This window comes from Anomaloglossus baeobatrachus, chromosome 5 (genome assembly GCF_048569485.1).
Source record: "Anomaloglossus baeobatrachus isolate aAnoBae1 chromosome 5, aAnoBae1.hap1, whole genome shotgun sequence".
NCBI classification, from domain to species: Eukaryota; Metazoa; Chordata; class Amphibia; order Anura; family Aromobatidae; genus Anomaloglossus; species Anomaloglossus baeobatrachus.
In genome coordinates this window covers 334,786,619-334,810,596 of record NC_134357.1, presented here as the reverse complement: position 1 = coordinate 334,810,596, position 23,978 = coordinate 334,786,619, and the positions used below count along the sequence as shown (strand labels likewise).

The 23,978-nt window shown below is 43.5% G+C and overlaps 1 protein-coding gene across 7 annotated transcripts in view; it reads left to right on the top strand.

The window, feature by feature from the left end:
• The window catches only part of EPB41L1 (erythrocyte membrane protein band 4.1 like 1), a 214,776-nt gene that overhangs the window by 172,560 nt on the left and 18,238 nt on the right, over positions 1–23,978 (top strand). For all 7 annotated transcript variants that reach the window (XM_075349828.1, XM_075349831.1, XM_075349830.1 and 4 more), the window contains 2 exons: positions 8,743–8,901; positions 21,997–22,098. In XM_075349828.1, coding sequence (XP_075205943.1) covers positions 8,743–8,901; positions 21,997–22,098 — 261 coding nt within the window. The remainder of the gene's footprint in view (positions 1–8,742; positions 8,902–21,996; positions 22,099–23,978) is intronic.

The window sequence follows — 23,978 nt, the reverse complement described above, 5'->3', positions numbered from 1 at the left end:
CGTTGTAAAAACGTGCAAAATCGCTCATCGGTGACATGGGGGTCCATTCTCAAATATCGTTACTGCAGCAGTAACGAAGTTGTTCCTCGTTCCTCGGCAGCACACATCGCTCCGTGTGACACCACAGGAACGAGGAACCTCTCCTTACCTGCCTCCCGGCCGCTATACGGAAGGAAGGAGGTGGGCAGGATGTTACGTCCCGCTCATCTCCGCCCCTCCGCTTCTATTGGGCGGCGGTTCAGTGACACAGCTGTGACGTCGCTGTGACGCTAAACGAACCGCCCCCTTAGAAAGGAGGCGGTTTGCCGGTCACAGCGATGTCGCCGGGCAGGAAGTGTGATGGGTCTGGGCGATGTTGTGCGACACGGGCAGCGATTTGCCCGTGTCGCACAACAGATGAGGGCGGGTACCCACGCTAACGATATCGGTACCGATATCGCAGCGTGTAAAGTAGCCTTTAGAGTATTGCGATAAAACATATTTACACAGTCCAACATTAAAGGAGTTGACATTCATGGCATATGGACAGAATATGCCATAACTATTGAGTAATTTGAGAACAGCAACAGTAGCCTGTTGACTACAGTCAGGAATGGAATAGTTGCCATGCTTGTTTGTCAGTTTTAAGAGCTCCCAGAAAAATGAATAGTGATAGCTGTGCATGTGTGGCCATTAGAGTTGAGTGAGTATCTAACTATTCGTACTTGCTATACTCCTAAGGAGTACTGTCTAATACTCGCATATTCATTCCAAATAGTCTGTGCAGTGTAAGTCAATGGGGAAAACTCACAATGTAACGAGAAACCCGAATTCCGCATTTGCTACTCGCACGAATAGTGCGGCATTTGGGTTACTCGTTACTTTGCGAGTTTTCCCCATTGACTTGCATTGCACATGCTATTCGGAATGAATACGCGGGTAGTAGACAGTACTCGATATGAGTATAGCGAGTACGAATAGTTAAATACTCGCTCAACTCTAGAGGATGCTTTACACGGGACATCGCTACCGATATATCGTCGGGGTCTCTGTGTTTGTGGTGCACATCCGGCGCCGTTAGCGACATCGCAGCGTGTAACACCTATGAGCGCCCTTAAACGATCTCAGAGGCAACAATCGTTGGTCTGTGACACGTCGTTCATTTACCAAAAATCATTGGCTGGTCAGTAGCGAGGTTGCTCGTCGTTTCTGCGGCACCACACATCGCTATGTGTGACACTGTAGGAACGACGAACATCTCCTTACCTGCGTCCACCTGCAATGAGGAAGGACTGAGGTGGGCGGCATGTTCCGGCCGCTCATCTCCGCCCCTTTTCTGCTATTGGGCGGCCACTTACTCACGCCGCAGTGATGTCGCTATGACGCGGAATGCACCTCTCCCTTGAAGGAGGGATTGTTCGGCGGTCACAGCTACGTCGCTGAAAAGTTAAGTGCGTGTGACGCTGCCGTAGCAATAATTTCATCGATCACCAAATGTCGCACGAACGACGGGGGCGGATGCTATCGCGCACGACATCGCTAGCTATCACTAGCGATGTCACAGCGTGTAAAGCACCCTTTATGGCCATCACTTCATTTCTGACAGTGCTTGACATGGCTCCTTTCTCAAGATAGATGCATATCCCAGTGCTCAAACCCACATGTATCAAACATTTACGGCATGTTCTGTCAAACTGCCATAAATGTTCCAGATGAGAATACTCATTTTAAAGGGAATCCTTCAGCAGCAGGTTTTTCTTATACAATCTGAGTACAGCATGTAAGGGTTAAGACACAGAATTCAGAGATGTGTCACACGTCAAACTGTGCAATGTTGTTTACTTTAAACTGAATGTTTTATCACTAGGGCATTATCATTGCAGTGACTAGCTGCCTGCCTAGTTGTACGACTCTGCCTTTCCTCTAATAAGCAGCTCACTGACTATAGACATTGTACATACAGAGCCTGGTGTTGGTGGGGGCCATTTTCTCAGCTCTTCTACATGCTAAATCTAAAAGCTCGTGTTAGAACCACTTCACTCAGTAAACTAAGTGTTACTTTGTTGGATTCAGGTTTTTTTTTGCCTATATGAGATGAAGTAACAAAAACCTGCTGAGTGATTCCCTTTAAAAGGAATTTGAAAGAGCCTGTCCACAGAGCAGGACATTGTAAAATAATCTAGCCACACAGAGTATTGTTGAAGTTCCCATGTATGCTAAAGAATATTTCAGGAGCCAAGGTAATTCACAATAGAGGATATTCTTAAAACTGTTCAGGTGCCACAATAGAGCAAGCTATTAAGAGATATTTTGAAGATATTATTTGCATAAATATATTAGTTTCTGAAGACACAATATTACGTTTTTGCCATAACCCATGGTGGTACCTACATACATTATTAACCCCTTAGTGACCAGGCCAAATTTTTCAAATCTAATGAGTGTCAGCTTATGTGGTAATAACTATGAGATGTTTCAACAAATCTCAGTAATTTTGAGATTGTTTTTTGTGTGACACATTATACTTTATAATGGTGATAGTATTTTACATCAACTTATAAAAATATCTGAAATGTGACCACATTTTTAAAAAATGAGCAGTTTTCAAACTTGGAATGTTTATACCTTTAATCCAAATAATCAAACTACACAAAATAGTTAAAAGGAATCTGTGAGCAGGTTTTTAATGTGTAATCACTAATCAGAGGAAAGCATACTGTAGTGTTAAAAAAACAAAAATCATCTATGCCTCTCTTATCAGGCTGTGTGCTGCTGTTTTTTTTTAAAGGGAATCTGTCACCACATTTAACCTATCTAACCTATTAATGTAAGCCTACAGGTTATAGAATGCTGAGAATAGGTATACCTGTCTGTCTCATATCAGATGCCTAGTTGTGGATAGATTATCTTTTATCACTTTATGTAAATGAGGTCTTCCAGGCTATGGGGCAGATGTTGCCTGGAAGATAACTCCACCTCCAGAGCTTATTTTAAATAAATGGGGCATGACCAGTGTGATGTGTGATGGCCGCTCTCTGCTCTCACTGCAGATCTGTGTGTGATTATAACTGACACATCTGCAGGGTCCTCTCAGCTTCAGCCTCCATCTCACAGGCAGACAGGGTTGCAGTATTAAAAACACACTCCTTACACTAAGGCTAAGTTCACACTTCCGTTGTTTTGCATCAGTCACAATCCGTCGCCTAGAGGAATTACGGTATCCTGCAAAATATTTTGCAGGAATCCTGTTTTTCCCCATAGACTTCTATTAGTGACGGATTGCGACTGATGATGCTGCGTTGCATCCACTGCGTCGCGGTCAGTCATTTTTTAACTGACCGCCGGGCGGGAGCAACGCAGCCTGTAACGTTTTTTGAGCAGCGCGATCCGTAGGATTTTGCTGCGCATGCTCTCTCTGGCTCCCTGCCCCCGTAACCAGGATAAACATTGGGTAACCAAGCAATGCACTTTGGTTAGTTACCCGATATTTACAGTGGTTACGGGTGCAGGGAGCCCACGCTAAGCGGTGTATGCTGGTATCCGAAATAAATATCGGGTAACCAAGCAAAAAGTGCTTTGCTTTTAGTTACCCGATATTTACCCTGGATACAGTGTGCAAGGAGGCCGACACTTCACCACTCGGCTCCGCCCCCTCCCGCACTCCGCATGTGTACACTCACTCACACACACACACACACACACACACACACACACTCACACACTTGTCCCCAGCCCTGCAGTCCCCGCGGCACTGACGTCCTCAGCTCCACGGCCCTGCTCGGCTCTGCCCCCTCGCGCTCCGCCCCCTCCCGCATTCCGCATGTACACACGCATGTAGACACACACACACACACACACACACACACACACTCTCACTCACTCACCTGTCCCCGCCCCCCGTACACAACGGAGCCTGACAATGAAATTCTTTTCTTTGTCATCCGTTGTCATCCATTGTACAACGCATCAGTCACATGCGTCAAGCAACGCATGTGACTGATGCAAAACAACGGAAATGTGAACTTAGCCTAATGCAAAGCATAATTGCTAATGGTTGCCTAAATGAGGCTAATCCATAGCATACACAAACTCCAAGAGTTGAATAAATAAATGAGGACTGGAGTTATATGTGCAATATATGTATAAACTTTATTAATAACAATGAATCAAAAACAGTGAACACAATAAAATCACCGTGTGAGTGATCATAAAGTCAAGCATGATGGGGAAGGTTGGTTATCAGGTTAGGCTGGTTTCACACTACGTCTTTTTAACATCCGTTGAAAACGTTTTTTTAGCGGAAGTACGGATCCTGCCTTTACAGCAAATAACGTATGCAAACGCATATGTTATTTTGCAGGATCCTGCACTGGATGTTTAGGGGCGGGCATTGGAGTCATGTGATCGGGAGTGAGGGGAGCTAGACTGGGAGCCGGCATCTGACAGCTGCAGACGCTGGTAACCAAGGTAAACATCGGCCTTGGATACCCGATATTTATCTTGGTTACGAGTGTCTGCAGCTGCTAGGAGCAGGGCTGCCTGCACGCGTAACCAACGTAAACATCGGGTAACTAAGAGAAGTGGTTACGCGATATTTACCTTGGTTACGAGTGTCCGCAGCTCTCAGGTGGGGGAGAGGGAGGGAGGGAGGAAGGGGGAAAGACAGATAGAGAGAGAGAGGGTGAGGGAGGGAGGAGGAGAGAGAGACAGATCACGCGAGACTGGTTCTGGGCATGCTCAGTACTTTCTGGGCATGCTCAGTACAAAAGCAGGATCCTGTCTATCAGCACGCCAGCGTTCACCTGCGTTCGCGTGCGTTATAGTGCGGATCCGGTGACTTGCAGTATTTTGACGCAGCTCAAAAACGCTACAAGTAGCGTTTTTGAAACATGTTAAAAAACTGCAAGTCACCGGATCCGCACTATAACGCACGCAAACGCAGGTGAACGCAGGTGGACGCGAGTCCATTGCAAATGCATTGAAATGAAAACGCATTTGCACTGGATCCGTACTTCCGCTAAAATAACGTTTTCAACGGATGTTAAAAAGACGTAGTGTGAAACCAGCCTTACAAATGAATCTGTATATAAGCTCACAGGACTGCATTTATAGTAGGGCCAAAAGGGGAAACAGAATAAACATAGGTGGGATAGTGGACACAATAAAGTCCAAGTGGACTCATTCTAACTAATGCATGTGATTAAACCACCTTCAGTTTTGGTGGTTACATACCCAGTTTTTTAAAGTGCCATGTGCAGAAGATTGTCCAATTGGAGCCCGAGGTGGTCAGAAAGATCCCTAATAACCGTACCTCCAGTCCACCAACGCACATTTTGCCAGATACTGTATTGTAAAGCTTAATCAGGGAGGGAAGATCCTCAGGCTCTCAATATTGTTGCATTGAATCAGAGCTCAGGGAGCTGCAAAAAAATGTGTTTGCAAGAAGTCAAATTTAATTTCTCCTGTTCTGTGTCAGTTACTTGTCTCACACTGGTGACATCCCTTCTATTTAAAATACTCTCTGGAGGTGGAGTTATATTCCAGGCAGCATCTGCCCCATAGCCTGAAGCAACTCATTAACATAAAGTGATAAAAGACTATTTATCTACAAAAATCCATGTGATATGAGACATACAGGTATGACTATTCTCAGCATTCTATAACCTGTATGCCCATATTATCAGGTTAGATAGGGCAAATGTGGTGACAGATTCCCTTTAAACTAAAGGCTTTATCACCTAGTGATTATCATTGCTGGGACTATAATGTCATGCAGTCCGGTAAGCCCCTTCCTCTGACAACTCACTGTCAATGTACAATCTCTATTGAAAGCATGTTTGGGTGGGGGCAGCTCTCTCAGCTTTGCTGCTTTTCTAAATCTAAAAGCTTTGATAGTGTCAGAATGGCTCCAGCCAGTAATCTAACTAATACATCGTTGAATTCAGGATCTCTTAGCCAACATTATGTTGCTCTTAGGGGCACTTTGCACACTACGACATCACAGGTGCGATGTCGGTGGGGTCAAATCAAAAGTGACGCACATCCGGCGTCGATGTCGACATCGTAGTGTGTGAATCCTTTTTACTACGATTAACGAGCGCAAAAGCATCGAAATCGTATCGGTGTAGTGCCGGTCATTTCCATAATTTCGGAAGGACCGATATTCCGATGTTGTTCCTCGTTCCTGCGGCAGCACACATCGCTGTGTGTGAAGCCGTAGGAGCGAGGAACATCACCTTACCTGCGTCCCGGCTGCAATGAGGAACGAAGAAGGTGGACGGGATGTTTACGTCCCGCTCATCTCCGCCCCTCTGCTTCTATTGACCGCCTGCCGTGTGACGTCGCTGTGACGCCGCACGACCCACCCCCTTAGGAAGGAGGCGGTTCGCCGGCCAGAGCGACGTTGCAGGGCAGGTATGTGCGTGTGAAGCTGTCGTAGCGATAATGTTCGCTACGGCAGCTATCACAAGATATCGCATGTGCGACGGGGGCGGGTGCTATCGCGCACAACATCGCTACCATTGGCTTACGATGTCGTAGTGTGCAATGTACCCCTTAGATGAGGTAACAAAAACTTGCTGACAGATTCCCTTTCATAAAAACATTTCCCATATGTCAAGTTTACATCAACACCATCTGTCTAATGTCCTTAGGATGTTAGAAGGTTTAAAAATGTAGCATCAATTTTTCATTTTTTGAAAGGAAATTCACAAAACATTTTTTAGGGACCTATTTAGTTTTGAAGGGACTTTGGGGGGTCTATATACTGGAAACCTCCAAGATTGATACCATTTTAATTGCAGCGCCCCTCAAGATATTCAAAACTGCTGTCATGTAGTTTCTGAACCCTTTGGGTGCTTTTCAGGAATTACTAAAATAAAATTACTAAAATTGTAGTGACAGGAATGAAAAATTTATATTTTTACTACTAAAATGTTGCTAACATCTGTACAGGCCAGTATAGGTGACAGACCTTAGGGCAATTACTTGGTCTTGGATTACCATGGCGGCCATTAGGACCACACAATTGAGATCTCAGGGTGCCGTTATTGTTAAAGACGAAGACCGTACACCTTTATCCATCTATATACCACTGTCACTATTGACAGCAGCATCTATGGAGTTTAATTGCTATGGTTGGTGCCAAGACTGATCATAGCTGATGCAACAAGGTGTCGGCAATAGTGGACAGCTGCTGCATTTTCACCCGTCGGGGGATGCTATGCACTTGAATCTCAGGTCTGTAAAAATCTGTATTGGTGGTCATTAAGGGGTTAAATGGATCTCAAACCTAATGAGGCTGGTAAATTTACGTTCATCCATGTCAGAATGGTTTTATAATCCTTTATATTAAAATAAGCATTTCATCATTTTATAAGTCCAGATAAAGAGTTAAAGAGCCAAGTGTATTCATAAGCTAAATTCAACCTATTCCCACCTAACCTGATTGACAACTCCTCAGTGTTCCTCCTCTTTGCTGCTTAGTCATGCTGGGTGGGCACAGATGGAGTTTAGCTCATGAATACATTGGATTTAAAGGGAACCTGTCTCCAGATTTGGGGCCTATAAGCTGTGGCCTCCACCAGTGAGCTCTTATATACATCATTCTAACATGCTGTATATAAGAGCCCAGGCCGCTGTGTAGAACGTAAAAATTACTTTATAATACTTACCTAAACGGTTGCTGCGGTGGAGTTGGGTCAGATGGGTGTCTTTGTTCTCCGGTGCCGGCGCCTACTCTTTCAGCCATCTTTCTCGTCCTTCTTCTGAAGCCGGAGTGCATGACGCGTCCTATGTCATCCACACTCGCCGGCATTGAGGTCCTGCGCAGGCGCACATTGATCTGCCCTGAGCAGGGTAGATCAAAGTACTGTAGTGCACCTGCGCGGGACCGGCGAGTGTATAGGACGCGTCATGCACACAGGCTTCAGAAGGAGGACGAAGATGGCCGAAAGAGGAGGCAGCGGAGAACGGAGATGCCCATATGGCCCAACTTCACCGCAGCAACCGGTTTAGGTGAGTATTATAAAGTGATTTTTACGTTCTACACAGCGGCCTGGGCTCTTATATACAGTATGTTGGAATGCTGTATATAAGAGCGAACTGATGGCCCCAGCTTATAGGCCCCAAATCTGCTGACAGGTTCCCTTTAAGAGTTCTTTCACTCTTTTGCTGAATTCCAGGATTACACAACCATTTTGACAGGTGTTTTCAATGTAAGTACAGCAGCCTCATCAGGTCTAAGTAACCTATGTAAAAATGTATACTGCTTGTATTTTAGATCTAGAATCAGATTCTCTTAACATTTTTTACATCTATAAAGTCTACAGATCAATATTTTGGAAAGCATTGTCTCATTCTTTATTCAGGAAGTGACAAATAAAGTTGAACGTTGGCCCCTAAATGGTATAGCGCCCCTAGAACATAATTTTCATTGAACATAAAGTTGCTATGTCTGGTTGTCAATAGACTAGAGGCACGCCACAGATGCTCTCTAAGCCACTGTCTGTCTTTATTTCCTACCCACCCTGCATCTTTCCTGCATTTATTTCCCCATTTTACTAAAACATTACCAGTTCAGAAGATCCGTGGTGGACATGTCTGCTGAAACTCTGCATCCCTCATGGCCATTTTATAATCACAAGTTGTTTTTTTATTTTTTAAATATAGGAACCCCTTCACTACCAGAGGTCTACTGCATGTGGTGGAGTGAAGGGGTTAGGAGTTGAGCACTGACACCTTTTTGTTATATCCCTTTCTTAGTTCCTGGACAAGTCGCAGGATGTCCTACTGAAGCACCAGGCCAGCATTAATGAGCTGAAGAGAACGCTGAAACAACCCAACAGTAAACTAGTCCACAGAGAGCGCGGGCGGGAAAAGAGGCTGCCGTCCTCACCTACGTCTTCTTCCTCCAAACATGAGGTCAGTAATGGATCCCCATTTAAAGGAACGTTGGATCAGTGTTTTACATAAAGCAGTTCTTAAGGAGGTGAGACATAGTTCCAGCATTCACAGAATTCTTTAGTAGGGTACGGTTCCACTTGCATAAAAGTCCAATCCCGAAAAGTGGGATGAGTGTCATGCATGTGATCTTGCGAATGCCATGCGAGTGCACATTTATTTTTCTTGCCTAGCATCCGTACGACATGCGAGTGTTTTAGATTTTTCTCATCAACAATCCGTATGACATGCATATGCTATCCGTCTGACATGCGTTTGTTATCCGTATGACATAGGTATGCTATCCATATGACATGCATATGCTATACGTATGACATGCGTATGCTATCCGTATGATATGCGTTTGTTATCCGTATGACATAGGTATGCTATCCATATGACATGCGTATGCTATACGTATGACATGCGCATGCTATCCGTATGATATGCGTTTGTTATCCGTATGACATAGGTATGCTATCCATATGACATGCATTTGTTATCCGAATGACATGCATATGCTATCCGTACGACATGCGTTTGTTATCCGTATGACATAGGTATGCTATCCGTATGACATGCGTTTGCTATCTGTATAACACGCGCATGCTGTCCGTATGACACGCGTATGCTATCCGTATGACATGCATATGCTATCCGTATGACATGCGTTTGTTATCCATATGACACGCGTATGCTATCCGTATGCTATCTATATGAAATGTGTATGCCATCTCTATGACATGCGTTTGCTATCCGTATGACATGCGTATGTAATGCCGTGCGATAGTTTTCTCACACCCATAGACTTGCATTAGCAAGTCTGGTGTGATCTACGCAGCCATACGCAGCATGCTGCGATTTGATCCTCAGCACGATTAGAGCTGAGGAAAAAATATCAAATGGATACTGCCTGATTGATTAACACTGGTGCAAATGCAATGCGATGTTTTATCGGATTGCACTCGTCCGTGAAAATCGCAAGTGGACAGTACCCTTAGGGTGCGCTCACACGAGCATGAAAATTGGACGAGTGCAATGCGAGAAAATCTGGCATTGCACTCTGACCAATGCTAGTCAATGAGGGAGAGGAGTTGGTCAGCTTTTTTCACATCCAGATTCTGGATGCGAGAAAAGTAGCAGCATGCTGTGTTTTCATCCATAAAATGGCCGAGAATCGCCAATGCAAGTCAATGGGTGCGAGGAAAAAACGGATGTCAAACAGACGGCACACGAACCATCTGTTTTTTTGGATACAATCCTATCATGTAGCAGAGAACACTGTAAATGCTCCTTTACATGAATGTAAATGAGTAACAGCTGCTGAGGGACAAAAAGGATTGCACACTGAGAGCACATGGAGAGCACACGGATTGCACACTGAGAGCACACTGAGAGGACATGGAGAGCACACGGATTGCACACGGATTGCACACTGAGAGGACATGGATGAAAAGTGAGAAAAAATCGTCCTACTCTCGCAAACGAGAATGGGACCGTTTTTTCATACGCTCGTGTGAGTCCAGCCTTAGTCATGAGTTGGCCTTCAAGCTCGGCACTGGGTATACCTGTAGGGTTTCTGAGCTGGCCATATAGCTAGATAGATCATTTAATGTGCTTTTATATGTAACTTTTAGGGGTGCTTCACACACAGCGAGCTCGCTGCCGAGATCGCTGCTGAGTCACGCTTTTTGTGACGCAGCAGTGACCTCATTAGCGATCTCGCTGTGTGTGACACTGAGCAGCGATCTGGCCCCTGCTGCGAGATCGCTGCTCGTTACACACAGCCCTGGTTCGTTTTCTTCAAAGCCGCTCTCCTGCTGTGACACACAGATCGCTGTGTGTGACAGCAAGAGAGCGACAAATGAAGCGAGCAGGGAGCAGGAGCCGGCGTCTGACAGCTGAGGTAAACTGTATCCAAGATAAACATCGGGTAACCAAGGTGGTTACCCGATATTTACCCTAATTACCAGCCTCTGCAGCTCTCACGCTGTGCTGCCGGCTCCGGCTCTCTGCACATGTAGCTGCTGTACACATCGGGTTAATTAACCCGATGTGTACAGCAGCTAGGAGAGCAAGGAGCCAGCGCTAAGCAGTGTGCGCGGCTCCCTGCTCTCTGCACATGTAGCTGCATTACACATCGGGTTAATTAACCCGATGTGTGCTGTAGCTAGGAGAGCAAGGAGCCAGCGCTCAGTGTGCGCGGCTCCCTGCTCCCTGCTCACACTGGTAACTAATGTAAACATCGGGTAACCATACCCGATGTTTACCTTAGTTACCAGTCTCCGCAGCTTCCAGACGGCGGCTCCGTGCAAGCGCAGCGTCGCTTGCACGTCGCTGCTGGCTGGGGGCTGTTCACTGGTCGCTGGTGAGATCTGCCTGTTTGACAGCTCACCAGCGACCATGTAGCGATGCAGCAGCGATCCTGACCAGGTCAGATCGCTGGTCGGATCGCTGCTGCATCGCTAAGTGTGAAGGTACCCTTAGTCAATGCATAGTTTTCACGGCTAATTAAAGTGATACTGATTATTGGAGTAGCAGGCATCAAACAGTTTTACAAATTTGATAACAAACAGAAGATAGTAACTGGTATCATTCTGTTTCATTCATAATTTGTCTTATCTGAGTTGTCTGATATAAATCTGACTTCTCAAAGCCTTGATAGCACAGTTGATTGGCATATGTTTATGGTTGGTGCTTGTTTCAATTTACAAAATAATTTGACTACCTTTTCAGACTTTTGCTCTTTAGCTGGCTATTGTACTGTCTTTCAAGGGAACATGCCAGGTTCCCTATGCCCTCCAAGCCAGCAGCATTCACATGTGTATGCCAAAATTCCCTGCCTGACCAGCCCTGTATAATACAATTTACTAAAATCAGTGTTAAAGAAGCATTCTGCACTTCCGATCATGTGCAGTATGCCTCTCTGAAGCCTGGGACGTGTGCACCCTGCTTCTGAGGTGCATTGGCACTGCCGAAATGAGCCACGCGCATGCACAAGATTTCCAGGAGGAGCTGAGATGACGTCGGCTCATGGAAATCATATTATTATGCCCACAGAGGCGTGATAACATGGAAAGAGGACCGACTGATCTGGGGAAACAATACCCCCTTAACTTGTCAAAGCCTAATTAGCATAGTGACAGCGCAGTTTATACTGTAAATGCTTTTTTTAAACATTGACTTTACTAAATAGCATTATACAGGGCTGGTTAGGGAGGGAAGTTTACATACATATGTGAATGCTGCTGGGTTTGAGGGCAAAAGGGATCTGATCGGTTCCCTTTAAAGGGAACCTGTCAGCAGAAATTTCGCCCAAAACCTAAAAGATTCCCCCTCTGCAGCTCCTGGGCTGCATTCTAGAAAGGTCCCTGTTATTATTGTGCCCCCTGTGAGACCAAAATAAAGACTTTATAAAGTGGTACCTTTTTGTATTCAGATACTGTAAATGTGACACGGGGGCGGGCTCTGTGGCGTCCGTTATTCTGCCTCCTGGTCCTGTATGCTGCCCCCATCGCTCCTTTCCATAGCTGATGCACCGCCCACTGCTCCAGCCATCCCCGCGCATGCCCAGTGCCAGTCTCACGGGACTGAGCAGTGTAACCGCTGGTGACGTGTGCGCAGGCAAGTGATTATGGGCGGGGCTGTGATTGTTATCAGCAAGTACCCGCCCATAATCTCGTGAGCGCGCAAACCTCACCAGCGGTCACACTGTGCTCAGGGTAGTGCTAGACTGCATGGGCTGCTTCCAGGGATGACGTCCCTTTTGTCACGTGATAGGGGTGTGTTCAAAATACTATCAAGTGACAAAAGGGACGTCATCCCTGGAAGCAGCCCATACAGTCTAGCACTACCCTGAGCACAGTGTGACGCTGGTGAGGTTTGCGCGTTCACGAGATTATGGGCGGGTACTTGCTGATAACAATCACAGCCCCGCCCATAATCACTTGCCTGCGCACATGTCACCAGCGGTCACACTGCTCAGTCCCGTGAGACTGGCACTGGGCATGCGCGGGGATGGCTGGAGCAGTGGTCGGTGCATCAGCTATGGAAAGGAGCAATGGGGGCGGCATACAGGACCAGGAGGCAGAATAACGGACGCCAGAGAGCCCGCCCCCGTGTCACATTTACAGTATCTGAATACAAAAAGGTACCACTTTATAAAGTCTTTATTTTGGTCTCACAGGGGGCACAATAATAATAGGGACCTTTCTAGAATGCAGCCCAGGAGCTGCAGAGGGGGAATCTTTTAGGTTTTGGGCGAAATTTCTGCTGACAGGTTCTCTTTAACTGTTCTGCATCTCTGCACTCTCAGAAAAGTGACAGCTGTAAGCATGAAAGTCAATGTAAATTGTAGATTTAATAAGGGATCATATTTAACGATGAGCCGGCAGGTCCTAGTGATCCGGTTTTGAAAATGATTTCACTGGTCTTGTTGAGACAGTTGTGGAGTCAGATGCTCCTTATTCATTAAGAGGCAGGTGCCAGAAACCTCATTCCGCTGCAGTAAGATTTCCGGTGTAGGGAACACCATAAGTTGTCATATATTAAAGATGCTGTGGCATTATGTCCCCCCTCTGCACCCAGTCCCAGCTCCAGCTCCAATCAGTTTAAAACGTGTGAAAAAGCGACAACATTTTTGCGCAAATACTCGTATATATCCACCTTTCAAAGCTATTTACAACAGAATTCTGATAAAATTGCTTTGATGAATTGGGCCTAGATTTCTGTTTTTTTGCCTGTTTCTTTGGCTGCCAACTATTCTCCATAACCCCCTCTATACATACACTCAAATTGGCCAAGCAGGCATACGTTCAGAATGAGAAGAGAGTAGTACGCAACTGCCAAAATCCTCTGGTGGATGTTCATCTTCCATCTGAACAAAAGGATCAGGCATGTTGTCCCCCTGGCATCTGTCGTTGGAGGAAAGTTGGGACTCCTGACAAGAAAACCAGGTTGAACCGTCATCTGATGTGTATGATCATGTTAACAATTCAATCATACAGGTGACATTACAATAAAAATGCTAATTAACTTGGAATGATAGGTAGACTTGATAGTTCCTCCAGTTAGCCTGCACATGTAAACACAGATCATTTTCTATGATTGGTTTTAAAGGGAATCTGTCAGCAGGTTTCTGCCATGTAATCTGACAGCACCATGTGGTAGGGACAGAAACATTGATTCTAGCAATGTATCAAACGTCTCCCTATGCCGGCTATAGCTCATAGCTATGCTGTGCATGTTGTTGGAGCTTATCTCTGCATATCTGTGGTGTTGTTTCTGTTGCAGCTGCGAAGTTCCTGCTGAAGAAACCTAGGAGTGCTTTTTATTTGTGTCTTTACCCACCCGTTTGCCTTACCTTCATTGTGTTGTCTTATTGGAGTGGCGAGACTACTGTCTCACTGGCCTTCAATAGTCAGGGTGAGTTCAGGGCCAGTGAGGGCCTAGGCATGTGATGGCGCTTGTGGAAATGTATTTGTTTAGGTACGTTAGGCAGTGCAGAGATCAGTCTCAGGTGAGTATTAGGACATACCCCGGTCCACTCTCCCTAACGCCAGGACCTTCCGTTATTGCTACCCTGGTGTTCCCTCTGTGTTACGCCGCTCGCCAGGAGTCCTCTCCTACTGGGCAGGACAACTGCAGTATCATTGTGATAATGATAATCTCCTGCTGATAAAACACTGATTGTACTGAAACCACAACACATAGGTCAGTAACTTACACATTCATGTAATCAGAGACTGTTTCTACATTATAGTGCTCTCAGTATACATAGCAATTACCTGCTGACAGATTCCCTTTACATGGTACAGTTCCATATGTTAGCATGTCACCCTAACCAATATTTGAAAATGAACCCTCCTCCCTTCTATGACGACACATCACTGTTCACAGGACCTTGGCTTACCTCTTAGGCTAAGTTCACATGCCCAATAATCATCTGTTAGAACGGATGCAACAGCAACCCATTGGCAAAAAAATTGTGCAAACACAACTTTCTTATCCGTTTTGTGAAAATTGATTTTCGCAGGATCCTTTTTTAACGAGTTTATGGAAAACCGATCCGTTAACTGATTGCTATTTATCTTCCATTTGAAACTGATCCAGTATGCAAAAAACGGATCCTTTACAAATAAAAGAAAAACAGATAGCAATCAATTAACAAATCCATTATCCATAGACTCCCATGTTAAAAAAAAAAAAAAAAAGGATCCTGCAAAAATCTATTTTTTCAGGACAAGAATTTTTTTTGACAACAGATCGCTGCTGGATCCATTTTGATGGATGATTACTGGACATGTGAACATAGCCTTAAGGGTGCTTTACACGCTGCGACATTGCTAACGATATATCGTCGGGGTCACGGTGTTTGTGACGCACATCCGGCGTCGTTAGCGACATCACAGCGGCCAAAATCGTTGGTCTGTGACACTTCGTTAATTTACCAAAAATCGTTGTCTGGTCAGTAGCGAGGTTGCTCTTCGTTCCTGCGGCAGTACACATCGCTATGTGTGACGCCGCAGGAACGATGAACATCTCCTTACCTGCGTCCACCGGCTATGAGGAAGGAAGGAGGTGGGCGACATGTTCCGGCCGCCCTCCTCTGCTATTGGCTGGCCGCTTAGTGACGTCGCTATGACGCGGAACGCACCTCCCCCTTGAAGGAGGGATTGTTCGGCGGTCACAGCGACGTCGCTGTAAAGGTATGTGCGTGTGATGCTGCCGTAGTGATAATGTTCCCTACGGGAGCGATCATCAAATGTCGCACGAACGACGGGGGCGGGTGCTATCGTTCGCTACATCGCTATTGCTAGCGATCTCGCAGCGTTTAAAGCACCCTTAAATCTATAAGTATGCCATATGCCAAGCCCTACTGCTGCATATTTTTAGTGGACAATGTCTTGCCTATATAACTCCTATGAAATATTCTGGATTTCTGACATTCTGTATATTAGAATAAAATCAGGCTCCCTATAGCAAAAATGACGTGATATACACAGTAACATTAAATGTAAAAGCTAGATCTCAAGTACATATACATATTCAAATACATATAAGTGATGGTATGTAAATGGATGAGCGATGGCGGTTTATCAGTGAAATAATCAAGCTGTAGTCAATATTCTTTCTTTTTCCTGTGATGTCTAAAGAGGCCAGAATTTGTCCGTGATCATGTAGAGAATATTAAAAACACGCTGCAGTCATCCTCCCAGGTAGATATACTGTGGCAATTGCTTCATTAATCCAGAACCCCATAGAGAGTTTTCTTCTGAAGGTTCTGTCTGGAACATCTTAATTCAGCTTGATCAGATTTCTACTTCTGTTAATCTCCCCAGAGATTTATCAAAGCGTTTACCTAGGGGCTGGAGCTTTATTGGAGGCCTCAGCAGCCGCTCACCACATTTTGATTGGACTAAAGCCGTGGAAATGTAGTTTTTTCCCCTGCAACCATCTCAGCCTTCTTTATTTTTAAGATGGCATGTTCTATATTTCTCTGTTCTTATTAACATATGGCACCATAACTTAACAGTCTGTTGCTCAGATCTCCCTCCTGTCAGAATGTTCTATTCTGTAACCTTCAATGTCTTTCTTCCTGGCTAATTATGGGTGCAAGTACAAGAACACTATTGCTCTGGTTAACTAGTTAAAGATCTGATATATTTTTTTTCTTCTCGTTTGAATATTCAAATAATTTTTGGATCTTTTTTTCATGATACACCAGGCCTAATCTAGATGTTATTTTTTTACTCTCTGCTCAATTTTTTTTAACCAATATTGGACTATATCAGGGGTCTCAAGCTCGGATGGGTGTATGGGCCGCACATAGAAAAAACTAATTTCGGGGCCGCATTGATAGCAGGACAAAGTGACATTTTTATTGGTACCATTTTTTTTTTTTCTACACTTTTTGATCACTGTTTTTGAACATTTTTTGCTTGTTTATTATAACAAATGTGGACATTTTTTGTTTTAATATGTATATATGAAAACCTTATTGATGGTAAAAAAAATGTCATGCTTTATTTATTTTTTAGCTTACATTGTATCCCTTTCTTATACGTAATATAGTTTTTCAATTTGCACCATATAGTAATTTTGACCAATATCTTTTAGTAATATCCCCCATCCTGTTCCTTCTTGAAGTAATGTACCAATCCTTGTCCCCATCATGTAGTAATGTTCCCAACCCGTAGTAATGTGCCCCATCCTTGTCCCCATGCTGTCGTAATATGCCCATCCTGTAGCAATGTACCCAACCTTGCCCTTTTTACAGATGTGCCCCAACCTTGTCCCCATACTGTAGTAATGTGCCCCATCCTTCTCACCATTCTGTAGTAATGTGCCCATCCTTGTGCCCTTTTACAAATGTGCCCCATACTTGTCCCCATCCTGTAGTAACGTGTCCCAGCCTTGACCTCTTTAACTAATGTACCCCATTCTTGTCCCCATCCTGCAGTAATCTGCCCATCCTGTAGTAATGTGCCCCCTCCTTGACCCCATCCTATAGTAATATGCTGCATCCTGTAGTAATGTGCTTATCCTGTAGCAATGTGCCCCACCTTTGTTCACATCCTGTAGTTATGTGCCCATCCTTGTCCCCTTTTACTAATGTGCCCATACAGCTCCTCTTCTTGTAGTAAAGCCCCCTTTACTGATCCTTTTTTTGTAGCAATGTCTCATCCTGGTCCCCTATTGTGCCATTCTACACACACACACACACACACACACACACACACACACACACACACAAGCAATGTCCCATCATGGTCCCCTATTGTGCCATTAAACACACACACACTCTCACACACACACTAGTAATGTCCCATTCTGGTCCCCTATTGTGCCATTATACACATACATACACTAGCAATATCCCATCCTAGTCCCCTATTGTGCCATTCAGTTGAAAATGCAATCTCTTTATTACACACACAAATGCTACGGACAGCAACACATAAACAGCCACTTAACTTTGACGTTTCGACCTTTTGCAGTCTTATTCGTACAATCGCTCTGTTAAAGCCTGCTTTACACGTTGCAATTTCGCATACGATATCGTATGCGATTTGCAACGCCCCCATCGTATGTGTGGCATGTTCAATTTGTTGAACGTGCCGCACATACGAGTAACCCCCGTCACACATACTTGCCTTCCATACGACCTCGCTGTGGGCGGCGAACGTCCACTTCCTGGAGTGGGAGGGACGTTCGGTGTCACATCGACGTCACGCGGCAGCCGGCCAATAGAAGCGGAGGGGCGGAGCTGAGCAGGACGTAAACATCCCGCCCACCTCCTTCCTTCCGCATTGTAGGCCGGGAGCCGCAGGAGGCAGGTGAGATCTGTTCATCACTGCGATGTGTGCTACCCCGGGTACGTTGAACAATCTGACGTTCAATTCGTCAGGAATGAACGACGTGCATGCGATGAACGGTTTTTCGTTCAATCGCAATTGCACGTTGCTGTCACACGCTACAACATATCTTACGATGCCGGATGTGCGTCACTTACGATGTGACCCCGCCGACACATCGTAAGATATCTTGTAGCGTGTAAAGCAGGCTTTAGTGTGTGTGTAGGGCATCGAGAGTGCCGTTAAAGGATGCACCGCCTCTATGAGCGAACAAAGCTTAAATGAGGAATAGCCACTGAGGTGAGGTCCTGTAGGTGGATAAATAGCAAGTTATTTGATATCTGCGCTAACGCGCTAGTGAGAGCTATCTTTGTGGAGCCGTGTGGAGCATCCCTGGCAAACTTTGGCCACATGACAGCCATTTTTAACATGTTGAAGGGGTGTTGTTTTTAAAATGATATCACTTTTGGAAGTTTCCAATATACAGTATATGCTCCCCAAAGTCACTTCAAAACTGAATAGGTACCAAGAAAAGGTTTTGTAAACTTTCTTGAAAAAATGAAAAATTGATGCTACATTTTTAAACATTTTAACATCCTAATAAAGTTAAAAAAAACATTTTACGAATGGTGCTAGGTCGTATCTGTCCCTTTTAAAAATATTTTACAAATGGTGCAAGGTCGTATCTGTCCCTTTAAAAACATTTTACAAATGGTGCTAGGTCGTATCTATCCCTTTATAAGGACTTGCGTGGCCTGATCAGCAGATATGTGCAGCTAACAGGCACAGGTGGATCTCCGATCCACCCGCTCCTGTTAACTAGTTAGATCACGCTGTCAAAGTCCGAACATGCTCTGGCAAGTATTGAACTGTTCCCTATCGGTGAACACAGAGCGAGAATGGGTTGTCATCTGCTGTACAGAGTGATGAAGTGATCAGATAGTGTAGGCTTCAAGTCCCCTAAGGGGACTAGCAAAATAAATAATATTTTTTTTTAAAGTTTTAAAAAATAAAAAATAACAAAACTAAAAGTTCAAATCACCCCCCTTTTGCCCCATGGAAAATAAAACAATAATAAAAAAAATACACATTTGGTATCAAAAAGTTCAGAAATTCCCGATCTATGAAAATATAAAAAATCAATTAATCTGATTGGTAAAGGGCGTAGCGAGAGAAAAAAAAATCAAAATGTCAATTACGTTTTTTGGTCGCTGCAACATTGCATTAAAATGCAATAACAGGCGATCAAAACATTGCATGTACACAAAAATAGTATAATTAAAAACAACTCGATATAAAAATAATCCATCACACAGCCCCAGAGCCTGAAAAGTGAGAATGCTATGGATCTCGGAAAATGGTGATAAAAGCGCAATTTTTTTCTTTCTGAAAAAAAAAATCTGAATTTTTTTTTTACCACTTAGATAAAAGTAAAACTGTACATGTTTGGTATTTACGAATTAGTACTGGCCTGCGGAGTCATACTGTCAGGTCAGTTTTACCATGTAGTGAACATGGTAAATGGAAACCCCAAAAAACAATTGTGCAATTGCACTTCTTTTGCAATGTCACCACACTTGGAATTTTTTTCCTGTTTTCCAATACAATACGTGGCAGAATAAAAGTATAACTCGTCCAGCAAAAAGCAAGCCCTCATATGGCTATATTGACGCAAAAGCAAAAAAGTTATGACTTTTGGAAGGAGGGAAGGTAAAAACGGAAAATTGCTGGTTGGTAAAGGGGTTAATTAAGCTCACCTGGCAAATTAACTATTACAGGTGTTTGAGATTGATTTACCGTATTTTTCGGACTATAAGACGCAGTTTTTTCACCCCAAATGTTAGGGGAAGGTGGGGGGCGTCTTATAGTCTGAATGTAGGGCTGTGGAGAGTGAGGGTGCTGCAGTGGAGCGGGTCATCGGTGGCACGAGCAGGCTGTAGCAGCGCCTGCCGTCACCACGTGGGCCCGCTCATTTCATATGCACGCCCATCCTCCCGTCCATCATCTCTCAGCGCTGAAGCCGGCGCTGACAGGTGGGCGGGATGATGGGCGGGGGGTGCGCGCATAGTAAAGATATGGCCCGCGCATCATCATCAGTGTGGACGGCAGTGAATAAGTACGGTGTACTCACCGGTTGTTCCATGCAGCATTGCTATGTCCTCCTGTCTGCCGGCCGCTGATCTGTGTAGAGAACAGTGAGCACAGGGATGATGTCATCGCTGTGCGCACCGCTAGTCTCCACACACATCAACGGCTGGCAGACAGGAGGACATCGCGATGCCACAGGGGAACGGTGCTCCTGCCACAGAGAGGAAGACGATCGATGCTGCAGGGAGTGAGGAAAGGTGAGTATAAATGTTTATTTTTTTCTGTACCACAGGATGCTCGCCATATAGCAGGATGTGGTATATGGCAGGATGAGGGCATATACCAGGATATGGGGTATATTATGAGCAGGATGGGGGTATATAGCAGGCTGGGGGTATATTATGAGCAGGATGGGGGTATATAGCAGGATAGGTGTATTTATCAGGATGGGGGTATATAACAGGATGGGGCCTATACTAAGATGGGGGTATTTATCAGGATGGGGGCTATACCAGGATAAAGGACATATATACAAGGATGGGGATCATAGACAAGGCAGGAGGATCATTACCAGGATGGGGTACCTTAGCAGAGAATTTGGGGACATTACCCCCATAACAGTGTCAGCAGCAGAGCCTCGCCCCATAACAGTGTGTCATGACCACATTTTTTGCTTAAAATTTTATTTTCCTATTTTCCTCCTCTAAAACCAGGGCGTGTCTTATGGTCCAGTGCGTCTTATAGTCCAAAAAATACGGTAATTGATCCAACGAGCCCCGAGACACAATACCATGGAGGAGTTTTATTTGAAAAAAAAAATTAAATCTTTATGACATTTAAATCCAATTTGCATAATAATTTGGAATGCAAACTACATAAATAAATACATTTTACAGCTGCAACAATTGTGGTCCAGCAAAGTGAGAAAGGTAAAAACAATATAAATATAAATGTGCAAAGACCATATTTTGTCTAGGTGGGGTTTTTTTTTGCCTTATTAGTGGTTCGGGGTTTTTTTCTGGCCAATGGTCCTCAGGCACTGCCTGGATGCCACAACTGTCAGTATACACCTGAGTTTGGGGAAGGCTGGCACCAGACTGTGCAAAAGTCATTTGAGTGTATAAATATTTATAGTGTTTAGTGCAGAACAAATGCAGTACAGGGTTACGTGGCATTCAGAATAATTTAGTAGTGTATGTATTTACATAAAAAATAGTAAAAGCATTAATGCATGGAGAACCCATCAAAATGTTACAGCCACATCTCCATTTTATAGGCAGAACAAGCAGCAAGACAACAAATAGCAATTTGCAGATGGTTACTGACATATGATTATTATATTCTGAGATTTTCCAGGATAGTCGGATGATGGGTTTGCATGATAAACAACCAGTTATTATTATAAAGCTCTCACGACTAAAGGAAGATGTCCCATAGTGACAATATTTTGAAGAACTATCATCTTTGGAATTCTCTATTTTAGAAAAATAAAAAAATATCTAGTAAAAAGACATTTATATATGTCCACAGCATATAACCTTGTATTTAGGCTCCACATCCCACCTTAAGAGATAATATGTTCCTCCACTTGCTGTATTGTGTCTTCATTTTTCGTTTTTATGGTTTTCAACAGGACATAGAAGAAACTGGAAAAAGAGAAGAGGATGAGCATGATGCCGCTACTGCCCAGGATTCAGATGTTTTCACCCAAAAAAGCGTGGCCTCATCTCCCGAGGTGCCTCACCTTACTTTTTATATATTATTTACTTTGATTAACACAATGTATAGATTACTTAGATCTAGAAAATGGCCAGTCAAGCAGGATCTAAAAACGTAATTCTTCCATTTGTACACAGATTTCTATTACAATGCTGGGCAGCCTGTTACATGTCTTTCACTAGGATCAACATCTATAATTGCATATTTTTAGACTATGTGTTCCAAATTATGTGTTGTCTGTATTCTTCCCCAACAGCCTTTTTGGTTAAACTGGTTATCACTTTAGAGTATTGAATCTCAATCGTACTAAAATTGGGGAATCCCTGAAGAATTACTCAACTTCCAGGGAACCTTATCCTCATGTAAGGAAAGGTTACACATTCTATAATTCTACCCAACCACTATATTCAGATTTGTGGACTATTTCCCTCTCTCCTGTAATAGTGATTTGTGTCTGCTGAACCCCCTGACCATATTCCAGGTTAACCCAAGGATCCCTGCTTTATATAGTTGTCAGCAGTTGGGCCAAAAATACATTTAGTTTATTGAGCCACCTCATTTCCAAGTTAAAACTTGGGTCCAGCTTATGACATCCATCAATCTCTATATATTACAGATAATCTGAAGGTATTGAGGTTTAAAAGAGGGTTGTTAAATCACCAGGTGCATATGTACTAAAAAATAAATATATATATATATTTTTATTTTTGTTGTTGCTGTTTTTGTGTTGTTCATATTTCCATGTTTTTTATATGTGGATGATAAAACTGTGGCGTACCACTAGACATTGTAATAGGTTCATAAAAAAACATGAGATTAAATGCATGTGACATTTGAATACAATCAAAGGAAATGATTTTCTTATTTTGTTATCAACAGCAGTTGAGGGTTTTACAGTTGTATTTTAGGTATTTATAATTGAAATATATTGTTTTGAACTAAAGACAAACCACAATCTGTTCAATCCAACTTTTTTCAAAATATTATGAGGATCTCTATTAATACAGTGGAACCTTGGATTACGAGCATAATTGGTTCCGGGAGTGTGCTCGTAAACCAAGTTACTCTTATATCAAAGCAAATTTTCCCATAGGAAATAATTGAAATGCAGACAATTCATTCCACAACCCAAAAATATTTACTGTATTTATACAAACTGATAACAGTAATACAAAATAATGTACTATATTCATATAAAATTATCATAGTATGTTAATACAAAATAATGTACAGTAAAAGGATATAAAACAAATTAAACTGTACATTAGCTTACAATAGTATTGTTGGTGTGCGGGAGGTACAGTACAAGCAATGTACTATACTGGTTATCAATTAGGAATTACAATACTGTATCCACAAATGCAAATTGATAGATATGCTATATAGTATAAACTGTACTGTACAATGGTATACTGTGTATAGTATACAGTAAATATGTACAGAAAGTTACCTCCAGAGCAGGTCAGAGCGCAGTGAAAGAACAGAACTAGAAGAGTGCACGGTGAATATTTACTCTTCTTGCAAAGCATTGCTCTTAAACCAAGTTACAAATTTTTAGAAAGCTTTGCTTGTCTTGCAAAATGCACGCAAACCAAGTTACTCTTATTCCAAGGTTCCACTGTATTTGTTATCAATGATCTGATTTTGATGTACAGTATTGGTAAAAAATTGGGAACCACCTGTTCATGCATTATTTTTCCCTGTTCTTATTGGAATATACACATTGTAGATTCACACTGAAGGCAGCAAAACCATGAGGAAACATATTTGGAAAAATTGAGTAAATAAACGTGTCAATTAAATCAGAATGTGTGTTAACACTAGAAGTCCCAGAGAGGGGTCATTTAATATTTCTACCATTGGAACCCTATGGAGCTCAAAATTTCTGGGACTTCT